General features: G+C 35.9%; 1 protein-coding gene across 4 annotated transcripts; it reads right to left on the reverse strand.

Annotated features, from left to right (window-relative positions):
• Positions 1-935: 935 nt before the first annotated feature.
• On the reverse strand, positions 936-7,667 carry LOC131144712 (uncharacterized). 4 transcript variants are annotated; one of them, XR_009133880.1, is made up of 5 exons: positions 6,913-7,552; positions 5,872-6,303; positions 5,145-5,451; positions 1,350-2,106; positions 936-1,256 (listed from the first exon to the last, which is right to left on the reverse strand). XR_009133880.1 is itself a non-coding variant. In XM_058093544.1 (4 exons), the coding sequence occupies exons 1-4, from the start codon at positions 7,348-7,350 to the stop codon at positions 1,488-1,490; spliced, it is 1,320 nt and encodes a 439-aa protein (XP_057949527.1). In that variant the 5' UTR covers positions 7,351-7,667; the 3' UTR covers positions 936-1,487. The 4 variants fall into 4 exon arrangements, 2 of the variants coding, with proteins under 2 accessions (XP_057949527.1, XP_057949526.1); XR_009133881.1 differs by having other exon boundaries at positions 1,350-1,630; positions 6,913-7,497; XM_058093544.1 differs by having other exon boundaries at positions 936-1,630; positions 6,913-7,667.
• Positions 7,668-23,725: the final 16,058 nt, after the last annotated feature.

Here is a 23,725-nt window from a genome sequence, read left to right on the forward strand (position 1 = left end):
TTCAAAAATTATCATTTGCGCTGACACTCCATCTCCACTAAGGCACAAATTCAATTAAATTCACAATATTATATAATTCCAATAAAAAATAACATCACTGACTCCTTAATCCTTTGATGGTTTGAACATGTTTTGAACCTGCATAACCTCAATTAGTAGCGTTTGAAAGTATGAATTTTATACTTTTGAGTTACACTTTTGTAGATTGGAAAGAAAGTGAATACAAATTTAAATTTATATTTCATTTTATGTAAATTCAAGTCCTAAATTCATTACTATTTCACAAGCTCAAAATTATTAAACCTAATTATTTATTAGTAAGAATACCTTTTCAACCAACAAAACTTTTTGGTTGTGTTTAAAAACAGAAGTTTTAGTACTAAATTTGAATTTGTATGGATTTGAATAAAATTTATTAGAATTTTATATTTCATTTTGTTAAAATTCACAAATTCAATTTGAAAGTCTAAAATTCAAATTCTTAAATTTAAGATTAGGATAAATTTGAAAAAAAAAAAAACTTGAGCTACATTTACCCAAATACTTCTACCAATTTTCATGCAAATGTGTAGTAATCAATTAAGATCTTCCAACTAAGGTTAGCAATTATAGCATTATTAATGGGACAAAAATTCCACAAGACAAATTTCTCATTGACTTCGACCGACGAGCCTTATCCTATCTAATCAGATTTAAAAATTATTTTCTTATTGCTATAACTTAAAGAAAAATTTACATATTTTATTAAAAGTCAGAGCTATATGATTACAAAAATATCATATGATTACTAAAATATCACCTTTAGTAAAAGCGACTTTATCAACTCTAGAAAGCATATTGTATTTCAACCCATTTCTAGAAACCTTAACACCCACACAGATTTGTTCCTACCTCTTTATTCTAATTTCTAGTAAGAGCTTTAACACAAAGATAACTTCAAGGCTTAACATTACTTTAAGAACTTTATTAATTAATAGCTAATTGTACATCTAACTAGTAATCGTCCAAATGCTTATACAAAAAAGGATAAGCTGATGCATGAATCACTCCGGAGACGACAATTACTCGGAAAGAACAAAGTAAAGGCTAGAAGTTCAATCCAACTGCAAGGTTGAGTTGGGGAAGATTCATGTGTGAATGACCCATTTGATGTTCTTTTGTGTACGAAGAAATTTTCCAAAAAATGAATAAAATAAGTCTAGCCGAACAAGCATACTCAATATAGGAGGCAAGCTCTTGCTCTCTCCCATCCCACGCTGCAAAATCAAATATGGACTCTGTGATTAGAGGGACCAATTGAAAGCTCTAAGTGGAGACATTTTCATTCAGTTGCAAGTTGGCGAACTAACTCGTAAATGTGGCCAGGAAGTGCAAATGACTAGCTCACTCCATAATCTGAACCAAACATTGGTTTCCTCGTGTTTATTCAGCGAAAAGATGATATCTTGCATGGTATGCATGCAGAAGCCATGAGTTCCTGGGATTTATCACCTTGAAGTGAATACTATGGTCTTCCCAAGCACAAAGGTAACCAGCGAGAGTTCGATAAAGAATATCGTGTTGATTAGAGCCCGATCAACTGTCCATCCGAAAATAGTGATTCCCCCTGGATTTGCCTGCAAATACATCACTGTACAAATAACAAAGTATTGAGCACAGAGATTTAGAAGAGGCCAAGACTCAAGTGTATTGGCAAAGGTTGTGCAACAGACTTGTCAATGTAAAGATGGAAGCACCTGATTGAGTACTGAAAGACCAAAAGCATGTAGTCGGGTCATTATGATATCATATTAATATCATATTAATATGGTTTTGCAGGCAAAAGTTTTGCAGATTTACTTGTCATGTAATTGGATTAGATGCATTTTTCACTAATTCTGACCAAACCTCTAAGCTCAATGACCAAACTTGCTCATTCAATTGTCACGCAATGCTCTCATATGAACTGTTCTGTAGTTCTTGGAGAGTGGGGGGTGTTGTGTTTAGAATAGGATTTGGAGATGCATTGTTCGGGCCAGGTATCCTCTACTGCAGGACAACCACCCATAGGGAGGGAAAATTTTATTGCTTTTCTCTTCTCGTATCTACCTCTCCCTGTGTGTAAAGCTGAAATTACTTCATTAAGTCAATATTGAAATTTAATTGCAATTCCAAATTTAAATGAATAGTGCTTGGAAAACAAGAAACTTTCCAAAAATAAAACACAATTGAAATAAAATTAAAATAATTGAGATTTCCTAAATTTGCTAAAGGAGGAATAATATCTGTGTAGCGGACAGGCTTAAGCATATAGAGCACCATATGACTTATGTAACATTGTAACTCATAGCCTCTACTTTCTTTTTTGACAGATCAACCTTATAGGCTACAACTCATCAACAATACCAGGGTAAAATTCAACTGTCCAAGTGAAAGCTAGGTGATCCTCTCTTAAGTAACCAATATGCTAGGTGATGCTGATGCAATGGCAGAAGTCTTAATTTGTGGACTGTCTGCAATGTGCCTCAAGTTTTTTTTTTCGATGGACAGTGTATCTCCTGTTGTTATACACTAGTGGGAAAGATGAAAAATGCTGTCTCACAAAGGAAGGGAAAAAACTGGATATTGACATTGATGATTTTAATATTGACGCTCGTGAAATAAGCGATGTTACAGATGTTAGATTAAAGACAACTCCCATACTTTGAGCTGTTATTTTATTTTAAAACATCAAAATTATACTGTGATTTAAAAGAGAATTTGCTCATACGTATCATCTTATGTGGTTGTGCATTCTTCATGGTGATTATTTTGGAACAAAACAATAAGCCTAATTGTCCAACCCAATTTACATTATGAAAACTGTGGCTAATCAAATGTTGCTGTATCAGCAGACTTGTTTTCCTAGCATACTCTACATTTGATTAAAAAGAAATACTCTACATTTAATTAAAGTGTCATTGATTTTCTTTAGTGCAATGCCAAGGATGTCTTATGGAAGTTTCAACTTTATAAACTTTCAATAAGAGAGCTAAGGGCCCATATATACAAATAACACTGTCGAGCAGTCAGCCAGGCAACCAGGATTCATGCAGCTAAACTCAAAGACAGTATTTTAAGTCAACAGTTAGAAACATTATAAAACACATAAAAAATACTACAACAAATAACAAGTCTTTATTTTATTCTGCTTTCATCTATTGTGGAATCAGTTGTGAGCAGAGGGAAAGTTTGTATGAGAAGTTGAAATTACCAATTAAAAAATTTTTCAAGAGGAAAAGAAAGACAGGTATAATAAGCTAGCTTGCTAGCAAAGTCTTTGGGGGTGGGCAGCAAAGACTTGGGTTGAATACTGCCTTCGCCAGGATACTTTTTATAAACTGGGGGCATGCACATGTAGAAACACCTCCGCCCTTCACATACCCCAGGAGATCACAATCATTACACCAAAAAAGGAGGAAAATAAAATAATTTGAGAAAAAAATCAAATTATGTAAAGTAGTTATTTTTGAGTAATACATTTATTAAATAGATATATGACAAAAGAGGTTTGGAAACTTTCTTTCCTTCAACTGCTACAAGATCAACAATTCCATGAGCTTGGGCTTCTGTCGCTGACATAAAAACATCTGTTTCCATGTCTTCGGATACAACCCATAAGGGGGTTGTATTGTGGCGAATGGAGGAGGGAGGGAAGAGGGCTTTAGATGGTTGGAAGGTTTTGTAGGCAATGCAAAAGAATGCTATAAGATGCAATCCCCCAACTATATTGTTTGAGGAAACTGTCAAGTGTTCACATAGTTTCAGTAGCAGACCCAGGATTTATTTTAGTAGTCACTAATCTCCATAGTCAAGAGTATCTCTTTGGTCAACTTTGCCAATAAATGTAGCCACTAAAGTGAGGATCCTTGGGAACTTTCTTTTTTTTTGGATAACCTGGTACACTGGACCCAAGCGAGCCCTTCAGACCCTCCTGGGTGGCACCAAAACAGGGAGCTGCGGACGCTCCAAGAAATGCTCCAGGCCAGTCGTATAGGGCAAGCATGTGAAGCAAAACCAGCACTACTAGCATCTATTGTAAGAAATGATTTTTTTCTTTTTTATCTAGGTTCAAAGGCCATCAATATCAAGTCTAAAGATTGCACACTTGACAAAAAATCTATATTTGTAATAGGTTCAAGAATCAGGATAGTACCTATAAATTAAAAACTAGAGAATTTGGCAGCACAAGAAGTACTAAAATCAAAGATAGTAAAGGTCTTTTTTTAACATCTTGTCATGCAGAAAGATGTGACTGAGGTCTCTAATTTTACTTTGTTCCCCCATTCTTATTTGTAATATTTGAACCTTAGATCCCCAAACCCAAACCTGATCCTTTACCATCTCAGGACACGAGTCAGGCTTCGAGGTGCTTTATTTCTTTGGAAAGTGAAACTTTTTTTAAATAAATTATAGTTAAGAAATTTGATTACCCACATAAACATCTGGTGTTTTGTCCAAATAATGGCAATTAACTTCATGCGTCAGTTTTGTACTGCAGTAACTGCACATGCACCTAGCATAGACATACTGTTCCTAAGGTTCCAAGGTTTCAGTCAGGCACTAACAATGTCTTTGTGTTTGGCTAAAAAAGGATCACACGGTTGCATGCAATACCCCACAAAACAAGAAAATTTTAATGGTCAGAATCACTATGTTTAATTAGAATGAGCTTATGAGCATCTTCCCTTAACTTCAACCAGGAACTGCAAGGATGATCTTCCACAGCAAGTCAGGGGAATGATTCGATTGGATTTATTGGGATTTCCTTCTTTGCGCTCGTAATGTTTTGTGTTTATGTTTCGGAATTTTGTTTGTTTTCTACTTTATAGTTGTTTAGTTTTTTAGTTTTTGATTGGTTGCTGGTCATTGATTTATTGGTTTTGATTATGTTGGTTAAGGTTGTTTTAAGGTCTTGGTGTTTGTTTTTAATGTCCCAAAGTCTCAAGATTGGAACCACGGTATTCCTCCGCCATAAGTGAGGGGTTTTCTAATAAAGTTTAGGAGGTGCCGCCCTCCCTTTTTTTTTTTTGGCCAAAAAACACAAACCAGGAACTGCAAAACCCACAATTAAGAAAGAGGGTCATAAAAATACGACATCAAACTAAACAGTTTTATCAGCTTACCAAACGCTTGTCTCCTGTGGTATGAGGATATATAAGAAGTGAAATGTGTAGTTGTAGGAATAGCAGCATAGTCCAATGACTCTAGGTCACTTTCTGAGTAGTTTTTGTACAATGAGGTCAACAGGTTAGCAGCCTCCAAGTTTCCCACACTGTTTGAAACCCTCAATTGAGATGCCTCAATTGAACTGCATGTTACCAAAGCATGCCATCTACTTGCAAGCGATGCAATGCTTTGGGCCCTATGAGAAATTTTTGTAGCTGCATGCAAGCAAAGAATAATTTCCACTACTTGAACAATTGAGGAAACCTGAAAAGCCAAACCAAACCAAACCAAAAGGGAGATTGTGTCAGGGGTTGAACAATTTGAGCAGGAAATTTCAATGATAGCATGCCATGAAAATAAGAAAAAGCCCAGGGCTCCAGTGACCAATTGTGATTCTGTGAACCGTTTGTTGACAACTGCATAATGACGTGAATCATTTTGAGAACTTTGTCTATGGATGTGTCATACAAAGTTGACTATTATGACCAAAGAGTTCATAGGATGGGTGTTTGTGACAACTCTTCCCATAGGTTTCTTCTCACTAAGTAGAAGACTGCCAAATCATGGGTCAAAACATTAGGCAGCAAATAAAACTTACGAGAATGACCTTAAAACTGCTGCAAATATATATGCGGATGTACCATCTCTGACAAAAGGAAATAATATTGGTAGCTTTGAACTTACTGCAAAATCACCGCCATTTACAAAAGTAATTATTCCCCTATAACCAGTGGTCTGGAATAGAGTCACAAATTGGCTTGCCGTGACAACCAAGAACTCTAGAAGAAGATAAATTCGGAACCTATGGCTGATCTTAGATAAATGATGCCGCAAACGTATGTGCTCCTTCATATATACAAAAACATCGCATTCCCTTTCCAGCAACTTCCCATAGTCATCAAAGTGGATAACTTGCAAGTTGCAGACCAAGTGAAACAAAATGCTGGCTGATAAAGAGATTGCAGTCACGTAAGTCCATGACACAACCAAAGCCAGTAAAATGGCAATGGACTGCCACTGTGCCTCATGATGCACATAGAAAATGCGGATGACCTCACGTCCAGTCTTGAGAAGAAAACATGGCAGTATCCACAATATAAGCAAGCGTATAGAATCCTGTTAAGTATGAAAATAGCAAAACAACTTTCATTTAGTAATATGTATGTGCGTATAATTGGGAATACAAGATACTCATGGGCAAATTCAATAACATAAATGCAAGGGGAGTAAATTGAATCATCTATCCTCTGTAAGAAGGATATTGTGAATCTAATGTATCCGAACTGCCTCTATGGAATGCTCAATAGAAGTTTCATTCATATTTATGATTGAAGGTTTTTCATTGTTCCAACTTCCTGTTTCTCATTTTCGTCAATACATAATCTTTTCCTTTTCTTGAATATATCCAGAAATGGAGTTCCTTGTCCAAAGCCTCAATTCTATTTATGAACTCATTGCTTTGTTTGTTCCTTTTTGTCTGTTGGTGTCAATTTAATAACTCTACATTCGAGGAAAAAATTTCTATTTGGACAAAGAATAGAGAAATTCATTCTATCAAAGAATAGAGAAATTCATTCTATTCAGGAACAATGCCCGCCCAGACAATAATTTAAATCACAAGCATTTGATTCAAATACCTCACAACTCATACCATCTCGAAAGAAAAAGCGCCACAGATAATGAAAACAAAAGAGGAACAAATGCAAAGCATAGGGCAACTCTCACCGAAATCTTCCGAACATACTCGTCGGAGAACTGGGTCATCTCGCCGGCGCTGCGATCCACAAAGAGGAACTTCCGAATCCCATACTTGCGAAGGCTGTGGGAAAGGCAGAGCAGAGAAACAACGGCGAGGCACGCCTGCGAGAGCACGATGTCGAGCTCGAAGTCTTTGATCTGGTACTTCTCGCATCCCGAGCAGTGGGAGAGCTCCAGAGCAACCACTGGAAGCACAACGCCTATGAGCAGAAATGCAGCCCACGAGAGGGCAAAGCTCAGCACAGAGGACTGGTTGAAGCCAAGCAAACCCAGGAACGACTCTAACCCATGAAGGGTTTGATCCAGATGAGTGTCTTCCTTATCGTTGCCCTCTTCTTTTCCTTCTTCTTGTCCTTGCTCTGCTTCGTGGGTTTGCTCTATGTGAAGCAGAGGAATTGTTTCCATGAACAGAGGAGCTTTTAGTCCTTTCAGTGGAGGCGTGATTAAACTTTAATGGCAAATTTTAAGCAGAATGCATTAAACCCAGATGGGAAATGAAGCAAATGCAGAAAGTATATCGCCAAAACAGAGCTTAAATTAGGAAACACGGCCTTGTTCCTCAGATCGTGCAGATGCAGAGGAATATAATATGCGTTGAGAAGTGTGTAGAGGTTGGGTCGCGGGGAAGATTTTAGATTTAGGACTTTCTTTTGCTAATTGGGAATTTGGGATGGAAAAGACCGTTGGATTAAGCATGGTGGGCCGCATGATAGAAGAATTTCATTTTTGCAGTTTTTAATTTGGTTACTTTAATAATAAGGGGAAGAGATGTTGCGTGGGGACTTGGAAACGCACCACTTTTTTCCCGTTAATGATATTAATTAAAGAAACAAAAGAGACAAATTTTAAGCATAAATTAGTAATAAATACTGAAAGGGTTATGTCCGATCTGGAAAGGCCAAAATCTTCTTATGGGATGTATCCGTAATTTAGTAAGTTCATTTTAGAGGAGATGAATTGATTTATTGTATTAAGGAACTTAAGCATAAAGTAGGCTGACATTTCTTTTCATTAAATAATAAAATTTTAAGTGAAATTTAAAATTTTTTTTTTTAGATTTTAAAAATATTACAGACTTTTAAAATATAAGGGGAGGTTTTGTGTTTGTTGGGAAATAATATCCTAAGATTATACACGCAAATACATAATAAATAAGAAAATTAGAGAAAAATAAAAAAAGAAGAATAAAAATATAAATTTATGCGGTTCAACAATGTGTCTATGTACACGGAGTCTTTGCACAATTTTCACTGTTTTGTCTTAGAATTTCAACTCTCGACTATAATGTGTATATATAGCTCTGCAAGTGAAAAATTTCAAAAAAAATTTATATGATATACAATTACATTGCGCTCCCGACTTAAACGTACTATATCGTACCACGGGGGGTGGTAGGGTCGGCTCACCCAGAGTTACAAACCGTCGCCTCTGATACCACTTGTTATGACCGGAGGAGCTCATGAGTGGGTTTGATACACATTGGTGAACACCAATTTGACCCAAAAGTTTAAGCCTATTGGGTCTTGAGCTCAACCATGTATATAAGTCCCCATCATCCACTTAATTTTTTCAATGTGGGACAAACTCACAAGTGGAATTCTAACATTATTAATTAAGCAACTAACAATATAGACAAAGTTCATAAAAAGAAAGAATTTTTTCTTAATAATAACCTTCATCAATGTGTTAACTGCATTTTCTTATATAGTCATCTTAACTAACTGAATCTCATTAGTACCAATTAACTCTTGTAACTTGTGATGTTTGATTGCAATGTGTTTTATTCTGACATGATAAACTTGGTTCGTTGATAAGTAAATAGCACTCTAATTGTTACAACACAAATGAATAATCTACTACTTTATGTCAAGTTCAATTATTGATTTCTTTAATTACATAACCTCCTTTGTAGCCTTTTTCACTGTCATGTATGTTGATATTTATGTTGGATGTTTCAAATTAAAAAAATAAAAACTAGCTATTTAATAAATATTTTATAACAATAGTTGGTTTTGTTTTAATTAAGTATACATTAAATTTAATATATTAATTTTAACGTTTTAAAAATATTTGCTACTATTTTAACGATTTTGTATTTATGATGTTGGAAATTATGCTTAATTTTACCCATATAAATTGTTATATAACTTCATTTCAAGATACAATTTTTCTTCTTCAAAATAACGTTTGCTTCTACTTTTTCTTGAGATTTATATTTTGTTGGGCAACTAAATGACACCACATCTCCTATCGTATTGGTGTTTGTGAGTGCACTTAAAATCGAGTTAGCTGAGTAATCCTTGCGGTTGTGCGCACATGCACTGAGAAATATTCTTCATTGGCGCGAAATCGGCTTTAAGGACAATGGTCCTTCCCCGCCTCAATTTTTGATAAGTTTTTGTATTTTTACTTAATATTATTTTTATTAGTACATATTTTTCCTTCTATTATATTTCCAACAATATTAAAGTCGAATGCTATTATTTATTTTAGAAGGAAAAAAATTGCATACATTGATTATTTTTAAACAAAAAAAACACCCTGCAATTCCTTTTACCATGACTACTTGGCAGAATGTTATGGAGAGCTCTTATCATCAACTTGGCATTTGCTAATTCTAATTTTTGTTCGGGCTTCATGGTGTTCCTTGTAGATAATACTTAATATAGAATTTAAACTTTCTTTAAGTTTTTCAATACTTTTATAATTGTGAATGTAGGTTTGACCAATACAAGGTAGGGTTGGTGCACTATGTTGTGTGTAGTGTGAGATAAGGTTTGAATTTCTTCAATTCATAGGGTAAATTTTATTTATTTTTTGTTTTGTGCTTTTGGAGCTAAGGATTGAACCATGTCCTATAGTTTAGGGGTGAGTAAATGGTCGATTCGGCCAAATTCGGTTAATTAATCGAAAATTTTGGTTAATAAATTCTGTTCACCGAATCGACCGAACAAGGAGAGCTACCCGAATTGAACCCGACCGAATTCCTTTTCAGGTAATTTGGTTAACCGAATCTAACTGAAATAATTAAAATTAATTATTAAAAAATAGAATATGTACCTGAGTCACTAAGTCTCCCCATCCAGGTACTGGAAAAGGGATTTGGGATCGGGATCGAGACGATAACTGAGAACTGGGAAGTGGGAAGAGGGGCTTAGCTGCCGGCGCTTAGGGCCTGAGCCTCAAGCAAAGCAACGAAGACTAAAGAGACGATTTGCGAAGAGGGAGAAGGAGAAGTGGAGAAGGACTGCCTGCTAAGTTTGGCGGAGGGAAACAGAAGAAAAAGAAATGGAGCAAAGGCAAGCAAAAGGAGAAGGTGAACAACATGGTTTTGTTTGATCAAGCCACTTATGACAAGCTTCTCATAGGGGTTCCAAAGTACAAGCTTGTAACTTCTTCTGTATTGTCTGACAGATTGAGGATTAGTGGATCTCTAGCACGTAGAGCAATCAAGGATTTGATGGAGAAAGGTTCGATTAGGATGATATCTGCACAAGCCAACCAGCAGATTTACACTAGGGCCACCAACACCACCTAATGGAGAACTAAAGGAGTAGTTTTGACCCCTAGAGTTGAGTGGAAATTAGCATTGCTTATTGCTCTGTTGTTCCTTTCATTAAACAGGTCTCTTAGATGGTTATTCAGTTATTGGCAACTTTTATTTAGCTTACTCTCTTCTAGATTCTTTGCCCTCTCCCGTAATGAGCATTGTGTCACTTGTGTGTGGAATCAACATAATTATTTTGCCAAAAAAAAAAAAAAAAAGTGGAGAAGCACTGAACTCTGAAGGAGAAGGAGAACTGAGGTCTGAGACTGAGAGGGGAGACTAGAGAGGCCGCGGTGCAGATGAGACTTTGAAGGAGAACTAGAGAAGGAAAATTGAAGGTCCGAGACCGAGTCATCGAGAAGCTGCGACGCAGATGAGAGGACACGAATAGTTAGCCAGTCGGGGCCGTCGGGCACAGGGGAGAGGACCCTAGCATATAATATATATCTATTCTATATTTAAATTTTAATTAATTCGTAATTAGTGTAACTGAATTAAATTTTTTCATAATCGACTTGATAACCGATTACCCAAGATTTAGCGAACCCATAACCGAATCGATCGACCCCTATTTGTTAACCGAACGAATCGACCGAAATTGGTCTGTTAATTCGGTTAATTCGGGTTTCCCCGAATTATGCTCACCCCTACTATAGTTTTCTTGGATCTATCATAATGGTAGTGTTTTGAATGAAATAATTTGTCATTTAGTGCATAAATTTTAGTTCTCTTAGATCTAGCTCAACTAATCGTAAATTTCTGCAAGGGGAGATGTATGAGACGTTTCGATTATTTTTTATTGTTTTCCAATAAATAACATTTTAGTATTTTATTCCATTTCACTATATCTATAGAATAAAAATTATTATCCATTTTTTCTCAATTATGTGATTATGTTATTGTTAGGCACGTAGTAACAAATTTTTCTTGCACATATGAAATTTACATCTAACATCTTGTCCTAGTCTGTTGTGGTTGAGTTTTGGTGCTTTGGTCAGACTCTAAATGTCGTATTGATGATTAAGGCAATTTGTTGATTGGTGCAATCATGATCTATTGAAGTTGGATCAAGTAACGTGTCAATAAAGTAATGTGTTTGTTCCTTTGCTTAATACCAGGATACAATTCACCATCTCTTTCACTATTATATAACTTAGCTTAGCTCCTTATAGTTTTGATTTTATTTTTGGTTTGAAATGTAGTACAACCCTTTAAATTGATATTAGTTATATTTGTTAGAAATTTAAATGATATTTTCTTTTCCCATTTGTGCATTGCACAACTTTGGGTGAGTCAAATAGGAATGTTGGAGTTGATGGCAATACCAAATTGCAAATGATGTCACAAATATTGTAGAAATTTTATATCATTAATCTGTAAAGCAATTTTAGTGAAATTGCATTTAGTTTATTTATTTTGTCAAAAATGCTTTTAAGTTGGTGTGTGTGGCTAATTTCATTTTGTTCTATAGCCACTGACTGAGATTTGGGATGTGTAAGTGATTTAGTTAAGGAAGAGTGTTTGACTTCTCTAGTCTGCTTCATTGACATGTTTAGTTTTTTTTTTTTTAATTGTTCCATCTCATTTGCATTTTCACCCAATTCTTATGAATTGTTAGAACCTTCATACCTATCATTTGGGTTGATTTATTTGAAAATACTTTGCATGATTTGTAAAACCAAATTGTTGTTTATTGTGTGGCTCTATACTTCGTGGGGGCTTATAAACAAAAGGAAGGAAAAACATATGTTGGTGTAAAGCAGCAGAAGACTCGTTGACGAGTGCCTTGTGCTTGTCGACGAGTAAATACTGAGAGCCAGAAAATCTCAGAGCAGAAGACTCGTCGACGAGAGGATAGATTAGTTGACAAGTGGGCTTCTTTGACTCGTCGATGAATCCCCTATTCTTGTCGATGAGCGTGCTTGGGCTGCAAGAAGAAATTCAAATTTTGAATTTGAACATTGAGGTAGTTGGGTTATTGGAGGGAAACCTTAGAGGGCTTGTTATATATATGCTCTTCTGGGCATATTTTGACATGTAAGAGAGTAAGAGAAGGGTGAGAGAAGGGGAGAAGATCATTAAGTGTGTATCTTTTATTTTTATAGTGAAATCTCTTGCCAATTACTACCATAGATGTAGGTTTTACCAAACCATGTAATTCCTGGTGTCGTTGCTCTTATCTTTACTCTCTTTATATTACTATGGCCGTGGAATGATTCTTAATTCACTATTGATATTGTTGCAAGTGTATGATTGATCCTTTTACAATAATATTGTTATTCCACTGTGCATTGTTGGAAGAGACCCTATTTTCAAAACAATTGGTATCAGAGAGTGTTGTATGGTCATTGATTTGAAGGATCTCTTAGTGCAACAAGGTTTGGTGAAAGGTTTATACAGAATTCAATCAAATAGCTTGGATGCAATGACTTGGAATGAATTGGGAGTAATCATTTGTCTTTGTATGGCTAAGGACATGTTGTATCACGTCATGGATGAGAATTCTCCAACATTAGTTTGGTGAAAACAGGAATGTCGATATATGTCTAAGGGTTCGTTAAAAGCTGCAAGTGTAGTGGAGGAAGACTTAGAATGTAGTGATAGAGATATGCTACATGTTTCATCGGGTTCAGAGTGTCTCAAGGGTGATTTTTGGATCTTAGATACCGAATGCTTTTATCCTAGAAAATGGTTTGAAATCTACAAGTTAGTTTATACTGGTTGTTTTTTTTTTTAATTTTATTTTATGGAAAATGATATTTCATGCAAAATGTTTGTTATTGGAAATGTCAAAATCAAAATGTATAATGGTGTTGTAAGAACCATATGTGATGTAAAGCATGAATCGGGTCTAAGGAAGAATGGTATTTCATTGGGAACTTTAGACTGTAATGGATATTGTTACGAGTATGAATGTGGAGAAATGAAAGTGTGTGAAGGTAACTTGATAGTGATGAAAAGGGAAAAAGTAAAAGGAAATATCAATGCACTGCAGGATGTTACAGTTGTAGTTGCAACTATTGGATTTGAGTCGGATATCTTGTGGCGTGTGCGATTAAAGCATATGGGCAACTACATGTATTTAGATTTTTGGGAACCAATGATGATAGCATCAGGGGGATAGACATATATATATTTCATGGATTTATCATGAAGGGTCTTGGTGTACTTCATGTAGTGGCTGAGGTGGAGAACCAGACTGAAAGAGAGATTCTCAAGTCAAACATTGAGGCTGAGTACGCTGGTTTCGTTCAAGAAGTTTGTGAACAAGGAAGGTTATATGCAAGGCTTACAGGGTACTTCTTAGTGAAGTCAGTGAGTATGGCGCATTTCTCGTGTGATTGATCGCCAAAAGTACTGCTAGATGGAAAAGTTGCAAGTGAATTGTGGGCAGGTTTTGCGGTAGACTATTCGGTTGTGAGTGGATGTCCACTTGTGCAATATTCTAGTAATGGAGGATTTAGGCTTGGTGTTATGTCTAGACAGTACATCTTTCTGGGTTATAATAAAGGTGGGTACAAGTTGGGTGATCCTATGGCAAACAAAAGGGTGATCGAGGACATGACTTTTGATGATAAAGTTATTGGGCAGCGTACTCAGGTAAAGGAAAAGAAACAAATGCCAGAAAATTGCGGCAGCAGCAATCATGTTATTCAGGTGGAGTTAGGGACTTAGGATAGAAATGCAGGGAGTTCTATCTCGGGTCAACAGTGTCACAGTTTGAATGAGCATGTGATACAGGTAGAGCAAAAGACTCAGGGCAGAGATGACATAGTTCATATTGTAGGGAGTTTCAATTTGGGAGACCTGCAGATTCACAATGGGCTCATGTGCACTATCAGACTACTACTCAAGTGTGTGAGTCGGTGAGGCTTCCAGTTTGGAAGAGGGTGATAGGATGCCATGGATTGATGTATCTATTGTGTGTCGAATAACATGTTAATGGCTAGAAATGTAACGCCCCGAACCCTTAAACCCCGGTCTGGCGCATTATACCTAATAAAATCCCTGATAATCCATAATTAATATATACGTAGCAGAAAACATAAATATAATCTCCCAATTATAATACCAAAGTTTTTTAAGATGTATCTATAATCCATAATAAATTATCCATCACCTGCATTTCCATAAATACATAACTCCCAAAACAATTCAGTATTTTCACAATCATTCCTTACTTAATAGTCTTAAAACATAAAGACATAAAACATAAATATTTACATTCCCCAAAATTAACATAGAAATATACCATTTTCTTTTTCTATTTCCCAATAATGCTATAAAAACCTCGAGCTCTCAAAGCTCGACCTCGAGGATGTCCTGAAAAAGAAATATATATATATTCAGGTGAGACACATCTAAGTAAGGGAATAAACAATATATTAAAATAGTGTGTGACCAACATGAGTTTATAATCAACATAATATTTAACATTTGCAAATCTTAACATAATTTTTGAAACCATTTTATGATCCTATTCAAACACATGTAAGATATTTTACCCACAAGATTACCCAAGGATAGGGGTGATTACCCGCCCATACAAGTAGCACCCCTCTACTCTGATACATTTGGTAACCCAAAGGTCACAACTAAAGCATACCAGGGCACTCACCTTACTCATTAAGCCCTCAAGTGATAAATTGATCTCGTACTCACACAATTCATGCAAAAGTTTACCGACAAAGGCCCTAAGGATAGGAAAATTTACCCGCCCATACAAGTAGGTTCCCTCTACCCTAGCACGTTATTCAGCCTACTGCTACACCTGATACAACCAAGGCACTCGCCTTTCTCAGCAAGCGCTCAAGCGAAGAGTTTGCCTCACCCAAACGTAACATGTTCTACTAGCATAAGTACTGCTAATACCATAATACATTACTTTTTTTGTCATTATTCAATCATATACATCTGTTCATATTCATAACTTAACATTGCATTGCATTTCACTTTAAGTGACTCTTTCCCATTTTACATTGTTCTCATTTCACATTTCATTTCCATTTCATTCATTTCCCTTTTCATTTCATTTCATTTCATACCCAGCATCTTTCAGCTGTTTTACCCAACATTTTTCAGCTGTCATACATTTACCCAACCACTTTCAGCTGTTTTACCTAACATTTTTCAACTGTTATACATTTACCCAGCCACTTTCAGCTGTTTTACCCAGCATATTTCAGCTGTTTTACCCAACATATTTCAACTGTCATACATTTACCCAACCACTTTTAGCTATTTTACCCAGCATATTTCAACTGTTTTACCCAACATATTTCAGCTGTTTACATGGTTGCATTAACACACACAAGCAGCATATTTCATTTAACATTTTCATACTCAGTTCATTCCTTGTATATTATGCATCTCATACATATAACATATTTCCACACAACATTCCTATTTACTCATGTCACACAATTTAGCAGTAAAATTCATACATGCTTGTAAAATAAGCCAACCAACATTTAATGTTTATATACTAAAAATACCTTTCATTTCTTACATAATTATCCTGAAAATATTTCTCACTTTCATCAGTTCATTTTCGCATATACATATCTAATAAACAACCGTAAACTCGAAAAAAATATAATTTAAATGGTTGACATTTTACCCATACCGAAACATGTACATGTACATATAACACAATTTATTTTTTATTTAATTCATAAAAATTCTGATTTAATATATATTTTTCCTCTTACCTGATTTCTTGCACTATTCCAACAGGGACCCCGAAAAGATGCCTACAGCTCTCACCCGGGCCCTAAAATTAAATTCCTAATTCCAATAAATTATTCCTGAATAAAATACTATTTAAATATTTCATAGGGCCATAATTCCCTAATAATACTCACAAATATACCAAATTTGCCAAATTTTCCAAATCCTACTCTCGCTTTGGAGTGGAGCCTAGAAAACCCCAAGTGGAAGTTTATCTACGTCAAAATGAAGGCAATCACGACTAGGACCACGTAGTGGTGCCCAATCGTCAATTTAACCGCATATTTACGAAAAAATTATGAATATAGGGAAAAATTACCTTTTCCTCAAGAGCAGTGCCTAAGTTGTTTCCACGACAAATCTGTTCCAGTAGAAATATCAGTAGCAGAGCTAGGAACCCAACGGCACCATCCGTTTTTTGATCCACCACAAACTCATCGAGAAATTGAGAGAGAGAGACGGAGACAGTCGGAGCCTCCGCAGGAGAATTCAGAGAATGGGGGGCGGCCTTTCAGAGATTGAATCTTCAATTTGGATGCTTCTAGCATCCAGATTTCATATACATATATGATAAAATATATTATATTATATTATAATATTATAACATTATACCTTATTATATAAACATATATATATATAAATATATATATTATATACTTAATTTAATGAATTCAATTAAATAACGTTTAATTAATTTATTAATTCAATTAAATAATATTTAATTAATTAGTTAATTAATAATTAATCTAATTTCATTTCATTTTATTATTATTATTATTATTATTATTATTATTATTTTGTTTTCATACTATTCCCTTTATCTGTTCATTTATTATTTTTTTTATTTCAATCATTTTAATTTTTTGGGTCTTTATAGGAAAGGCTTTGACTGAGGCTAAATAGTTGGGAACTCTATTGAAAGGTTTTGACATGAATGTGTTGGGTACGGCCAAGATAGGTCTTGGTTTGCCGATTCGTATGGACAAAACTCTAGGGAGATTGGTGTTATCTCAGGGTGGTTTTGTGAACAGGGCTACAAGGAGATTAGTGTTATCTCAAGGTGGTTTTATGGATGGAACCACTGGGAGACTTTGTTTGCTGTCTTAAGGGGGTTATATGGAGAATTAATATGAAATTTCTATCGTACGGTACCCAAGGACGGGCTGTGATGTCTAGGATATGTCAAAGGTTCCCCATGATTGCAATGGAGTGTTTCAACAGGCAACAAAGTGAACCGTCAGTTGTTAGTTTTGTTGAAGACTATATAGGGGGCTTTGGTGATATAAGACTTGCAGCAGCTTTTGTGTTTACTATTGTGGGATGGTCTTATTGGAAGCTTAAGGTGAAGTCTTTGGGTATTGCATCTATAACTGTATCAGGGTTGATGGTAGAAGCTGAAACTACCATCGGCAAGTTCAAGCGGTGTTGCTTGGACTTGGTGCATGTCTCTAAGTTCTAGAAGGGAGACGGTCCCAATTGAGCATTCCGAGTTCAAGGTGGAGCAGTCATATATGTTTTCCAGGTTCTCCTAAGGGGAGTATAATCGCCAAGGTGGAGATTGTTGTTTATGGTGTGACACTTATACTTCATGGGGGCTTATAAACAAAAGGGAGGCAAAACATATGTTGGTGCAGAGTAGTAGAAGACTCGTCGACGAGTAGATATCGAGAACAAGAAAATCTTAGTGTAGAAGAATTGTCAACGAGAAGATAGACTAGTCTACGAGTGGGCTTCTTAGACTTGTCGACGAATCCCTTGTTCTCGTTGATGAGTGCATCTGAGCTGCGATGTAGTAACCCGAACAAATAAATAAAAAATAAATAAATATAATAATAAATATCTTGGAGGAGATATTTTTAGATATTTATATAAATATCTTGGAGGAGATATTTTTTAGATATTTATATATAAATATCTTGGAGGAGATATTTTATTTAGTTAAGAGTTAAGTTATGTATTTTTTTTTATATTACTCTCTCTCTCTCTCTCTCTCTCTCTCTCTCTCTCTCTCTCACTTTGATCTTTTGTCGATCGTTGCCCATTTCAACGATCGGAAGTTACTATGAGGATCAAGGAGTGAATATCTACAAATCTAGCGGAGCGGATTCTCGAAGTCGGAAAAAAGTTATGGTTCAATTTTTGAGCGTCTTGTGTTGTTTTTTAGGATATAGGTAAGGGAATCTAGTTAAGTCAGTTTTTTAATGATTTTGAACCATACGAAATATAACGGAGTAAGTGTATTTATGTTTTCATTTGAGGTTTCAAAAACCGATCATTCAAAAGGTCATTTTTCAAACCTAAGATATATGGTATCCTACTTTAAGTACAAATGAACGGTGGGAATGCCGGTTTTATGTTTTTAAACCATAAATACTATGTTTTCATTGTAATGAACCGACCCTTTATATAGACCCAGATGTCACTTACTCATACAGAATATCTGTACCTGCTCAAGATACATAGACAACCCGCCCTAAATAGGGACATACAGGTGTAACTCATACATAACTGGAATGCAAATGTTGCGGAAAAACATAAACATTCATCGGGATTTCTAATAGAATTATACCAGAGTTTACCATTATATCCTCAAATACATTTATACAGACTTAGAACATGACCTATTATTACAACCCCAAAAAGATACTCCAACTAAGTTCAATACACACATAGTACACTTACATATGCTATAACCAAAACAATTCTCCAAGTCCCTCAAGCAACTAGGACCAACATCCAGAAGGACATGAAAACAAAGGTTGTATAATGGGGTGAGACACTTCTCAATAAGGAAGAAGATATTACAACAGTGTGTGACCACGTATGCATACTTCAGTTAAAACCGATACATATAAAGCATTTTTACAATGCTGTAACATATGAGATTTATTTGCACATTATAGTATTTAAATCATGTATATGAATATTAGAACAACGGCCAGCTTGGTATGACATGTTATGCCTATTTACCTCGTGGCACGGGTTGTGCATTGATAACTCTGACAATGCCATGTTCGTGTAGGCACTGTCAAGTATCTATTATATAGTCTAACTGCCCCCATCTGGTCCATTATTCACCAGTGGTTTTAATACTCCTGCAAACCGACTATTTATGTACCCACATTGATCCTCATGTGTGGTTGCACTGTACTGCTAGCATCAGAACCGTGCCTATGAAAGTTTAGAGTATTTTTCAACCCCATCACTGAAGTATGTTTCAACTCCTTTTACTAAAGTATATTTCAACTCCTTTGGTAGCAAGCTATAGTTCCATTTATCATATATACAATTTATACAAAACATAATAATTTGTGCAATTCCAGTATTTTCACAAACTCATATAATCACATTGGGTATAAACCGGCACACACCCTCTCGGTTTACCCTTTTTACATATATAGCACGGTATATAACCGACACCTGTTTTCCACGTTTTTACTATAAAAAAATGGAACTCTCATTCCCATAGTTCACATATGTAGTATAAAAGATTCCCACCTACCATTTTAATACATATGTCACACTAGGTTTGATCAAAAACCCGCTATATAGTATATAATACAATAAATATTATTTAACTGAGGAATAAGGGATTCCAGCATCTCCTACATAAATAATAATGCAAATAAGGAAGTTTTGAAATATTTGGAGAGTATACGCCAAAACCCATATTTTTACCAAAATTGTAAAAATCATAAAACCGACATTTTTACCCAATGGAATTCAGTAAACAAGTAGTCAAAACATTCATATAGACATAAACTAACTTTTCAACGGTTTAGTTTTACAAAAATACTGTTGTAAATAAATTCCCCTTACCTTAAACCCAAAGATAGAAACACATACGGATTGGTCCAAAACAACGACCCTGGATCCCCAAAACCTGAAAACCACAGAGCATTACTTCTCTATAATTTCGACTACTATACAACTACCTAATTGAAATCGAAATCAGATCCTTACCTCAATTTTTGGAAAAACCCAAAAATCTTCAAAACGATGATCCGATCCGATAGAACTGTAGAGTCTCCTCCCCTGATCCACGTAGAAACCTCCATTTGTAGAATCCAACAACAAACGACGAAGGATCATAGAGAGAGGGAGGGAACCCACTGGTTCTAGAGAAAGAGAGAGAGCTTCTGGGTTTTATTAGCCCTTAAGCAACTCAAAGCTATATTTATAGGGCCTTTGATCAAGTCAAATTCATCGACGAGGTGGCACTTTTGTTGACGAGCCAGCCACAAAGTTCGTCGACGAGCCCGCTTAGAAAATACTTTGGCCCGCTCGGTATTCCCTCATTGACGACACTCTAAATTTCGTCGATGAGGTACTAAAGAAACTTCATCGATGAACATTCTGCCTTCGTCGACAAACCTTGTTGGAAAACCCCCTTTTTCTTATTTACGAGTTCGGGTCTCTACATTCATTGTTGCCTACGGGTTATGTTTAAAGTACAAGAGATTGTGTGGCAGGTGAATAGTATGCATCTATTATGTTATAACCGAAATGATGAATGTTTGTGAAATACTAAACTATTTGTGAAATATATTGGAACTGTTTGTGAAAATACGGGATGATGTTTACGGCCGTGAGGGCCAGGTATATGTTTAACGGCTGTGAGCCAGGTATGATTACATGTCAGGTTTTATATGAAATGATTATGAAATATGGTTTTATTACTTAAATTACACGATATGCTTTAGGAACCCTAATGGACCATTATGTCAAGAGTACGGTACCGTTGCTAGGATTTACATATGTGACCATGTGCGCTACACTGTACTGTGAGAGTGGTGTGGTGCTCTATGCCAATTAGCCTCGATAGAGGGTGTACCATACCTAGAAGGCCAAACTTTCAGGACATGGTAGGGCAATCGGGGCACGCAAGTACGTTGCGGATGCTTGCGTAGTCGGAGTTATGACGTAGATGAATGTTGACTTTGTCTAGGTTGATCACCCCAGGCTTAGTCCAGCCTTCGGGCAACACAACCCTGACAACATGAGTTTATACATGGCGTTAGTCCCAAGAGGTGTCTTTTATGCATATTTGTACATTTATGTAAATGATGATGTTATAAAATGAATAAATCGTTTATGTCAAGAAAACGAAACAAGTATTTCCAACTGTATATGTATGTATGATGTTAAGATAACTATTTTCGGTTATATGAAGAATGAATGTTTTCTGTAAGCACTAAAAGCATGCTGGCCACACACTGATATTAACTTGATCACCTTTACTGAGAAGTGTCTCACCCCAATATACAAATAATCTTTTCAAGAAACTACAGTTATCGTGCTTAGCGGGATCAGGGGGTGAAAGTTAGATTAGTTTCTTTTTTAGAGTGTCTGTAACGTTCCTTAATTTCTTAACATAAAATATCACATAATAAATAAAATGGTCAACCCGAACCCGTGGGTAGCGGGGACACCTGTCAAACATAGCGGAAAATCTAGCAGCAGTAAACATAAAATCTCAAACATCCAATCATAAAACATAATACTAGAGCATTCTATATATCCTCACATACATCAAAATATCTCTAGGGTCAAACACAAAATAAATCTGATGCTATTACAAAATCTTACCCTTCTCACAGGGTAACCTCACTAGCTCAACGGCGACCCTGACCCGCTGGTCTCTCAGGGGCTCCTGAAAAATTAATTAAGTTTGGGGGTGAGACACTTCTCAGTAAGGGAAAATAAACTAAATACAGTTGTGTGACAACATGAATATTTAATGCATTTATACGTATATAGTACATTTCATAAATCTATAAACATCATCATATCGTACTGGGTAAACATATATTTTCACATCAGTTAATAAATCATCTGTTATAACTGTAGTACTGAAAACAAACCCAAGATGAATAGTTAGTTGGTGTCATATATTATCCCCCATGATGGGTTGTGCTGCCCGAAGGCGGGACCCGACAATGGCTGGCCGACCACTGCCGAATCAAATATGTCTGTAAGCACGATGAGCCCGCCACACCCTGATCTGGACTACCAGGTGGACGTCCACACTCTACTGAAAGCCACATCGACTATCCATCTCCCATCCCTCGTGGGATGGTTAGCACTAATCTGTCGTAGATATCTGATCTACACATATAGCTACGGTACCGAACCCCTGAACTGAACTAAACTAACATCCTGGTGGTGATAACATATAATACATGATCATATATTTAACATTATTATGGCCTTGTGCCGAAAATATAGTAATTACGGCCTTGTGCCGAAAACATAAATACGCGGCCTCGCGCCAATAATATAAATACGGCCTCGTACCGATAACGTAAGTACGACCTCGTGCCGATAACATAAATACATGGCCTCGCGCCAATAACATAAATACGGCCTTGTGCCGATAACATAAATATATGGCCTCGCACCAAAAACATAAATACGGCCTCGTGCCGATAACATAAATACATGGCCTCGCGCCAAAATTGTTTCAGGTATATATATTCTGAAAATACATCATTTATCACATAATCGTTAAAACCATCACAACATAACTCAAATTTTCATAATACCTGAAATCATGCTTTGTTCGTAAAATCTTTCACATCATAATATATTTCACACAAAATAATATTCATGCCACACATATGCTATTAAAAGTCATACTTCATATTTTAAATCGTGAATTACTTACATCTCATACATACATATACATTTTAATCATCATAACAATATTTTCCCAATCGTATATTTCATTTGTAATACACAATATAACATATGCTTTTCTGAAAATAAATTTACTCATAATCAATAATAATTTGTATGGAAAATTACTGCTTTAGTTTATTCCCTTACCTGACTATTGAAAAATTCCTTAGGACCCAAAATTTCACGCCCTTGGCGCCCGAAATTTAATTCCTGCAATTTACATTTTCCCTAGATTAATTAATCTATTTCTCCAAAATAATACTCATCTAGCCTTCTCTAAGCTCCATATACCTCAAATTAATATTTAAACTATTATTTAATATCCCCACTTATTTTTCTGAATTTTGCCTGTGGGTCCCAAAATTACACCCGCGGCGCTTACTCGGACCTTAAATTTCAAAAATCCTACTTCAGTTCCAAATGCTTAATATTTTAGCATTTCTAAATTAATGCTAATTAATTAAAAATAAGCCCCTTAATAATCGCCGCACCCCAAATTTGGGGTTTTGGCCCGACACCCCCACGAGAATTCCGTCCCACTAGACTTTTAGAGAATCATCCCTAGATTCTCGTGGTGGTGTCCGTTCGTCAATTGGGCTTATATTTTGTAAGAAATTAAAGAAAAAAGAAAAAATAGCTTACTCCAGGGAATACGCTTATGTCGTTTCTACCACCGATTCGCTTCGGTAGAAATGACGACAGCGGCGAATGGAGTCCAGTGGTATCTTCGGATTTTCGATTGGGCGAAAATTCGTCACGAAATCGAGGAGAGAGGGAGAGAGAATGTGAGGAGAGAGAGGGATATTGTAGGTTGCAGGAGAA

Source organism: Malania oleifera, chromosome 12 (genome assembly GCF_029873635.1).
Source record: "Malania oleifera isolate guangnan ecotype guangnan chromosome 12, ASM2987363v1, whole genome shotgun sequence".
NCBI classification, from domain to species: Eukaryota; Viridiplantae; Streptophyta; class Magnoliopsida; order Santalales; family Ximeniaceae; genus Malania; species Malania oleifera.